At 41.7% G+C, this 8,887-nt stretch overlaps 1 protein-coding gene across 1 annotated transcript; it reads right to left on the bottom strand.

Moving 5' to 3' along the window:
* Positions 1–1,624: 1,624 nt before the first annotated feature.
* Positions 1,625–3,038, bottom strand: HTR1E (5-hydroxytryptamine receptor 1E). The gene has a single exon (XM_010301350.2). The coding sequence runs from the start codon at positions 2,844–2,846 to the stop codon at positions 1,752–1,754; it is 1,095 nt and encodes a 364-aa protein (XP_010299652.1). The 5' UTR covers positions 2,847–3,038; the 3' UTR covers positions 1,625–1,751.
* Positions 3,039–8,887: the final 5,849 nt, after the last annotated feature.

Here is an 8,887-nt window from a genome sequence, read left to right as displayed (position 1 = left end):
GTAGGTCACGCTTTTGTCACCTTCCAACTTGATTTACACTCAGCTCGTGGCACTGCATCTTTCCAACCGAACGCTTTCTCTCAGAAATAAGTATGTCATTTCTCAGCTCCATCTGGAGTTTATTACTCACATGTTACTTACAGTTCCTTGACTCTTGATAAGACAAATGATTGTCATCTTGTAAATTTTCAAAACATTTTTCAGAGATGGCTTCCAGTGCTGTTACAACACTTTTGCTACGTCTAATATTTGTTTTGATGGATTTGGAGCTGCCATGCTATAGTTCACTGTTATTGCATGTCAGGTTGATGTATGTGATATTTTCTATATGGTATATTGATATAATTCAAAAAGAATTTGTCCAGAAAGATGGAAAGGGAAGAAAATTATGGTACAAGGTAAGTAATCAATATTTAAACAGTGCTTAAGAGCTGCTAATGGACAATACCAGATTCTCAGCTTTGATTTTGCCCCTTCCCAGCCTGATTTCCACAATATATGGACCAGGACATTTTAACTTTCACAAGCACAGAAGACAGGAGATAAAGAACTCTCTGTCTCTGTCAAGACAGGGGAAGTAACTCCATGAAGGACTCACAGAACAAGAAATCCTGCTAGAGAACCTGGTCATAGGTTAAGCTGACAGGAATGCCATTGCGAATTGTAAGATGACAGTAAGGCAGATGTGCAGGCTGCTATTTAAAAAAAAAATGTTTTCCCTATTTTTTTTTTTTTGCTGCTGTTCAAACAGAAAATAATTTGGTTTTAGATGATGTTTCTGAATTCCTGTATATTGCTGGCCTGCTGAGAAGATATCCAGTTGTTTAAGTCAGTGGGGTAAGATCAATTGATCCATGGGGTTATGCACCGCAAGGTCCAGGAGAAATGTGGCAAAAGTGAATAATGCTGCCCCAGAATCGATCAAGGCACAAGGCCTGAGCCCTGAAGAAATACGGTTAGTGGTATTAAAAACGTGACCAGTCAGATGTGCAGCTGGTCTTACAAGTGTGACGCTTGCTAGCTGTGCCCTCTCAATAGCCAGACAAACTGCACGGGTGTCTGCCCCATACTTTGAACATAAACCAGGAGTCTTACACAAAAAGAGCCACTTAAATAATTACTTTGGAGTACAAAATGGCATCCATTTTTAGATGGAATGAACTGAACTTTGCTTCTTCAGGAACACACGTGGTGAGGAATACCAGAGGAATGGTTTATTCTGCCTTAGCCCAAGCTGGAAATGGTGGTTATTTTCCTTCTAAATGACTGTTACAGTTATCTCAGAACACCACATAAAGATTTGCTGTTTAGCTGTCATGACCATGAAGTGTTTATTAATTTTTGAATATGTATTTATGGGGTTCAGTTTATAAGACTTCATATTACTACAATGCACGATAATTTAGACATTTGATACTTAAATGAAAAAAGTATAAAAGTGAATATCGTTTGCTTCTTGAATCATTGATTACACAAAATGTCTTAAACATGAGTATCGAATAGTTTCTGTTTGTTATTGTTTCATTGCTAAAAAATCTGTTCCTTTGTAGAATAAATTTATTTCAAACTCTTTACCATGAATAACACTAGAGGTAAAAAACGGCAGAATGAATTACAGGCTAAAGATAAGTCAAGCAAATAGGCAAACACAAAAATCCCCCCCTTTATCAAGAGAAATGGTGACAGAGTCAAGTTATTTTGCTTATTCTTAAGGCCAGGAGTCACGTCATCATTATCATCTCCCAGTACTTTTAAGTATGTTCTCGACACCTGATGAGCTTTCTAAAGGCCAGCTTGAAATCTTCGTTAAAGCTAGTGTACAGCAAAGGGTTGATAAGGGAGTTGACATATCCCAGCCAGGTCAAGAAGTCTGCTACTTCTGGAGAGACAGTGCAAATGTGGAGGCCCACAAGCAGCTCCTTGATGAAAAAGGGCAACCAGGACAAAATGAAAGCACCTAAAATCAGCCCCAGAATGCGAGCAGCCTTTCGTTCCCGTGTCGTGGAGATCTGCTGCCGGTCACCAGCCAGGTCCAGGTCATTCTCGAAAGGAGGGATCCTCACAGACGCATGGATTTTATCGAACTCTGTGGTCGGGTCAGATGTGGAGAAGTCCGAGACACAGAACGTCTGTGTAAGCTTGCAGCTGGCAAAGGAGTTTTGGCTGTCGGTGCTCCTGTTGCTGAGGTGGCGGCTTGAACCCCGCTTTTGGTAAAGGCTCTTTGCAGCGTGGTAAATTCTGTAGTACAGGATCAGGATCAAAGTCAAGGGGATATAAAATGCCCCAAATGTGGAATAAATAGTGTAGATGACATGATCGTGCTGAATGCGACACTCACTGGGAATATTGACGCTGTGGTGATTCCTCCAAAACAAAGGGGGCATTGATATGAAAATGGAGATAGTCCACACGGTGACTATCATCAGCCCAGCCCTTTTCGCCGTTCTTTTCCTGGCATATTCAATAGCGTCTGTGATTGCCCAGTACCTGTCCAGAGCAATGACACACAGATGAAGGATTGAACATGTGCAACAGGTCATGTCAACGCTAAGCCAGATCTCACAGATGAAGTATCCCAAAGTCCATTTATCTATCATTATGTAAGTGATGCTCAAGGGCATGACGAGAACAGCAACAAGGAGATCAGTCACAGCTAGTGAACATATTAAATAATTTGCCGGCTGGTGGAGCTTCTTGGTTGTGGATATTGCTGCGATTACAGCAGAATTCAGCAGCATAGTCAAGGTTGTGATTGTGGCCAAGGTCAGAGTAACAAGCATCTTTTCAGTTACTGTTTTTGGCTTTGCAGCCACATTGGCTTCAGTGGTGCAATTTGTGAAATTCATTTTCCTCTCTAGGATGCACAGTGAAAGAAGAAGTTGCTACTTCAGGTAGTGAATAGGTCCAGGTTCAGAAGTCACTCATTTGAAAGAGGGACAGACATGGTCCAGGTGCAATTTTTTTTTTTTTATAATCCCATATTCAACAGAGCAGCAAAAAGCTTCCACGTTTCTTCCTGTTTATTGTTTTCCTAGAAGATAAAACCACATCTGTTAGTGAACCTAGAGAAATCCAACCTTTTGGGAAAAAGTCCTATGCTTCTTCTAATGTTAGCATCTCAAATAAAAATTTTGATCTGCGTTTCCTTCTCTTCTCTCCTGCCTTTTCTTCCCCTTTTTTCTCTGCATTCATAGTTCATTTCCTCTTCTTCTCTAAAGGGCCAGATTTCCTGCTGAGGTGAACTGGTTATTTTTTCTTTGGCTTTGGAGAGATCACTTTAATTAGGAGGTTGGACTGAGGGACTTCTAGAGGTCCCTTCCAACAAACACTTCTATGATCTCTGTGAATTATTGATACTGGGAGCTAGTCATAGAATCATAGAATGGTTTGGGTTGGACAGGACATTAAAGACCATCTAGTTCCAACTCCCCTGCTGTGGGCAGGGATGCCCTCCACTAGACCAGGTTGCCCAAAACCCCATCCAACCTGGCCTTGAACACTTGAACAGGGATGGGGCATCCACAACCTCTCTGGGCAACCTGTTCCAGTGTCTCACCACCTTCACAGTAAAGAATTTTTTCCTAACATTTAATCTAAAACTACCCTCTTTCAGTTTAAAATCATTACTCCTCATCCTATCTCTACATGCCCTTGTAAAAAGTCCCTTTTTCTTCTTGTTGAATAGGGTCCAGCAGATGAAGAGCTGAGGAAATCATAGAATCATTTAGTTTGGAAAAGACCTTTAAGATCATCGAGTCCAACCATAAACCTAACACTGCCAAGCCCACCACAGAACCACGTCCCTAAGCTCCACATCTACACATCTTTTAAATACCTCCAGGGATGGTGACTCAACCACTTCCCTGGGCAGCCTGTTCCAATGATTGATAACCCTTTCCATGAAGAAATTTTTCCTAGTATCCAACCTTCCCTGGCACAACTTGAGGCCATTTCCTCTTGTCCTATCACTTGTTACTTGAGAGAAGAGACCGACCCCCACCTGGCTACGACCTCCTTTCAGAGGAGAGAGCAAAATAAGATGTCCGTCAGCCTCCTTTTCTCCAGACTAAACAACCCCAGTTCCGTCAGCTGTTCCTTGTGGGCCGCCTTCTCTAGATCCTTCACCAGCTTCATTCCTCTTCTTTGGACACAGTCAAGCATCACAAATCTGCCTTTTCATTTTAATTGCTATATGAGAGGGATCAATTACTTCTATATATCACCTTTGGAAAAAGAAACAGAGCAGCCTATCTCTGAAAAGGCATGCCAGCATTTCATAGTTTTCTATTCTGTTTTTTCATACCCATGTCTACATTAATATCTTGGAAACAGTACTTAAAAATTACTCAGGTTACCTTTAACATGCAGCTTTCAAACAATGTTTAAAACTTTATGGCAAATGCTTAGTTTTACACAGCACATTAGTGTTGCTAGGAGCTTATATAGTTTTGTCTAATTATTCCTGACATTTCACATATCCTACTGTATGTGTCTTTAGAGAAGACAGACAAAAAGCTTTTGCCTTTGCTTTGAGATTTCTATTAAATTGTGCTCTCTGTCAGGCAGTCCAGTATGATGCAAGGTACAAACAATAATTAAAAAAAGGTTTAATTCTGTTTCAGGAGTTCATATATCTTTTCCTTATATCCCAAAAGCTGACTGAAGCCAGAGTTAGCAGTCTGTGGGATGCAACTTGGGATACCCTCTGGGGCCTTGCTTACACATTTGGAATTTATCTTGGCATAAAGGATGTAGAAAACTGAAAGCCTGAATCTTTTTCCATTAAAATAAACAGAAAGATTCCTTCCCCTGGCTTCCCTTATTGAAAAGTAAGGACTCCTCTAGGCTAGTTGTACAGAACTCCCTCGAAAGGCAGGGGAATGAGGTAGCGGCTGCCAGAAATACACTTGTCCCCTCTCAAGACAAGTCTTTAAGGCAGATGGTGTGAATCACATTCTGGAAATGCTGATCTTTCTCTATTTTGACTACAAGTGGCTCTTCCACAGTTGCGTTTAGAATACATGCCTGATTTTTAGATGGCTAAATTTGAGAGGTAAAACCCATTCTCACTGACACCAGCGGGACTTGGATTAGGATCTGAGGAGAGTTTGCACATGCAAGCTAATGAGGAATTAAGAATTTGAATGAGGAATTATGAATTTAAAGCTAGTCAGCTGCTTAGGTCTGTGTACATATGCTCTTATTCATAAATTGGAGTGCCACCTTCTGAATGAGCTGAATAAGGAACAATCAAAAATAGAAACTTCAGAAAAAAACCTGTTCTTTGCAGATAGGCCCTAGGAAAGCAGATCTGTATCATCGTAGACTCTGGGTTAGCAAAATGTGAGTTTTTAAATTCTACCCCAGGGACAGCAAAAGCCCCCCTCCAAACTACAATCCACTCTTCAGAAACTCCTTTAAAGTATCAATAGGCTTAGAGAAAATATCAGGCCTGATGACTGAGAACAGACTGGAGCAGCTAGATGGAAATTCATCTATCAATCTTCAGGTTGTTACTGCATTGGAAATGCTGATTTGGTAGTTTAGGCCTAAAGCCAAAACTTCAGCTCAAACCTTCTTCAGAAATTGTTCATGGGAGTCTTCTCTGTCAAGCCAGATCTTGATTTCCTTAGTTTGCACTCTGATCGTGTGTGACGCCTTGACCAGAGGATAAAGCAAAGAGGCTTTCTCTACCTCTCTATGCTCCTGGAGCATGGACCATAAGCAATTGCAATCCATATGCTTTCCTCAGCATCATCACTTAGCAAGTGCCCCCTGCTCCACAAGCACACTCAAAGGTACTGGAAGACACCATGGTATTTGCACATCCTCCACAACTGCCTGTTGATCTGGTCTGTGCACAAGAGAGCTCCTGCTGCTTCTTGATATAAGCAGCATTTTTTTCTGCTTGTTCTTCACTTCTCTGGGATCCCTGAAGTTTCATGGCCCCAGCATTTCTCCCCACCCTGCATGGTCCCTGCCTTATTCTCTGCTGAGCACTGCCTATACGCATCTCAATTCCAGTAGGAACTGAATTGCTGTGGTTTTCTCCCCAAATGGCCCTTCACACTGACAGCCCCAAGGAAATCCTTTCTGAGCTCTACCCACTCTTGGCACCACAAGGATACTCTGAAAAATAAATTCTTCTTTTCCTTAATGAACTTGTCTTTAAACAAATCCCATCACACTTTATCAGGCCCAAGCACCAGGCTTCCATTAGGACAAAGGATACTGCTGATCACATGGGGGAGTTTCGTTGTTTAAGTCTGCTCACTGCTCAGCAGGGTCAACATTTTTTTCCTTGGAAAACCACTGCAATAAATGAAGATGGGGAAAAATATAAACAAAGCATCTTCCCTGCAGAACACGAGCCTGCAGGGTAGGCCCATTGCTTCATGTCAAAACCCATTGCTGGGGAGTTATTCGGTTTTAATTCCTGTGCTCCTTATAGGAAATAAGCCCTTAGCAATTCAGACAATATAAATACCACATACAAGAATTGTATTAAACCAACATTATTAAGGAAGTATATTTACATGCTGAAAAGTCTAGAGATGTTGGGCTGAAGGTTTCCTCTACGGCTTAAGTCTGCACCTCTTTTCATCCCTTACCCACATTATGAGGATACACACTGGCATTATAACAGTAATTAGTAACATTGACTGCAGGCATTGTGTTTTCTTTCTCCTGCTGTTTCCCTTGCTGAGCCCCTTTCCAAGGCATCCTTGTTTCTATACTATCTGATCCCAACTCCTGCCTCCCAGAGAACATGGTCCCTTAGCCCTCGCTGTTCACCTCCCAGCTCACCTCCTGTGTTGGCGCAGCCTGATGCTCCCCTCACCTGCTGCCGCCATCTCAGCCGCCACCTCCCGTGGCTTGGCCAGGGCTTGTGTCCAGCCTCCCGCAGTGCCTGTGCCCCAGCCTGTCCCTCACTGCCCTCCCTTGTCCAGCTTTCATCTCTCTGCTTTTGAATTAGAAGATACCTCTATGGAATATTTTTGCCCAGAAAAGAGGTAGGTTTTAAAATGGGAAGTGATTTACTAGAAGATGTCAGTGATTGACCTTGCTTATTAATACAGGGCAGGACTTAAATGCTACTTATCATTAATCTTTAAAAATGCAGGAGTGGTTGTGGTTGTATATTTTGTAGATCTTGTATTTTAACTCTTTGTTTACTGCCTGTCTTTTGTGGTACCTGGCAGCCCCTGAGCAGAGTCAGGGACTATCTAGTCTGAAACATAACAAAAGAACCCAGGCTGCGATTCAGGAAGGCAAACTCTGCTGGGGTAATCCCGGTGTGAGGGGTTCCCGTCACTTAGTTTATGATTAGCTCAGGGAACTGATGTGGCTTCATGTTCTTCACACTCATTTTCTGGTCTGGCCAGGACACCTCCATGATTTGCTTCTCAGCTGAGGCTACACGAAAGGCAGGGCTGGTGTGACCAGGACAGGTACCAGTCCTGGGGCACTGGGGAAGGGGCGCAGGGACTCTGAGCCCAGGTCTCGTGAAAACAAAGTATTGGAAAATTTACATTCTGAGTTTTAGGTCATTTATGACTGATGCACGTAGAGATACTAGCTACAAAGGATATAGTGAGAAAGCCATGTATGTTAACAGGGAGAATTTTGCTACCTCTAATCAAAAATAGCTCATTTCCAGTATCTCCATCACTTGCCTGCTATTGCTATATATAGTATTATTATCATTATAGTAATTGATTGTGGTTTTATAAATGACTTCTTGGAAGGGACATTAATACCACAGTTATTTAAAGTACTCTCAGTAAAAGCACTGCCATGTTTATGTTTTGCAGCTGTATCCCTTTAAGCTGTCAGTTATTTCATACAGAGTGAATTTTATACACACAGACTAATTTTACTGATTTGGTGGGAGAAACTCATCGGGGTTCCTCCAAACGGGAATCAATCACGTTTCATATTAGCTGATTATTGGTAATGGCATTGAGTGCTCTCTGGGGGGGAGGAAAGGGGGAAGAGAATGATTAATTGTTCCTTAAAAGCAACTGGACAGCTTTAACTGTGAGATGGCAATGTCCATGTCTGCTCCTGCCAGAAAATATCTCCACCTTCTCAGCAGAGGACCACTGTGCAGCAGAATACTCTGAATTTCTGGGGGACTGACTGACTCCCACTCCTTGGCCACTGAACTTTTCACCATTAGATAAGAGATGGAATAACATCACTCAGAGAGAACATGAGGAGCTGGCATTACACATGTGTATGTGCAGGTCAGGTTAGTTCCTTTACATCCATGCTTTTACATCTCCTCTAAGCAATTATGGCACTGTGCAAATGATACATCTTTGTGCCCTTGACAGCAGTAAATCAATTTGACTTTGTTAAACCCTGAACTGGTCTGAGTACTTTTCACTTTCAATATTTCCATGATTGTAGCTGGGTCAGATTCGTATCTGTGGCATACTTTGTGAGATAGGTGGATAGCTTATGGAAAATATGACTTAGCACAGCTATGATCATTTTAATATTTCAAACTATGGAAATATACTAAATTTCCAATACTCTTGTTATCTCAAAGAGGTTGTCTCTTCCAAGTTCATATACAAAGCACTGAAATTTAAGCCTTTCACTTCAAATTTATTTTGCAAGATCCTGCAACTTTCTAGATCATCTTGTTCTTGTAAAGTCAGCCAATCTTCTTGGACTTCACGGCTCCTTGGTAGCCAACTGATAGAGCTGAGTTTAACTGAAGATTATAAGTTTCCAAATACTTTGTATATTATTCTGGCATGCTGGTGGTGCTTTGGGCTTCTGAGGATCTCAGTGCTGCAGAGGTCATTTTATGGCAGCAGTCTTAATTGACTGAAATTTATATAGGCACTGATGCTGCTTGTAACATGTCATATTG

This window comes from Balearica regulorum, chromosome 3 (assembly GCF_011004875.1).
Source record: "Balearica regulorum gibbericeps isolate bBalReg1 chromosome 3, bBalReg1.pri, whole genome shotgun sequence".
Taxonomy (NCBI): Eukaryota; Metazoa; Chordata; class Aves; order Gruiformes; family Gruidae; genus Balearica; species Balearica regulorum.
The sequence above is the reverse complement of the archived record's forward strand: the minus strand, read 5'-3'. Positions and strand labels throughout refer to the sequence as shown.

Excerpts from the sequence above, each read along its gene's own strand:
- HTR1E (XM_010301350.2), bottom strand. The coding sequence starts at position 2,846 with ATGAATTTCACAAATTGCACCACTGAAGCCAATGTGGCTGCAAAGCCA.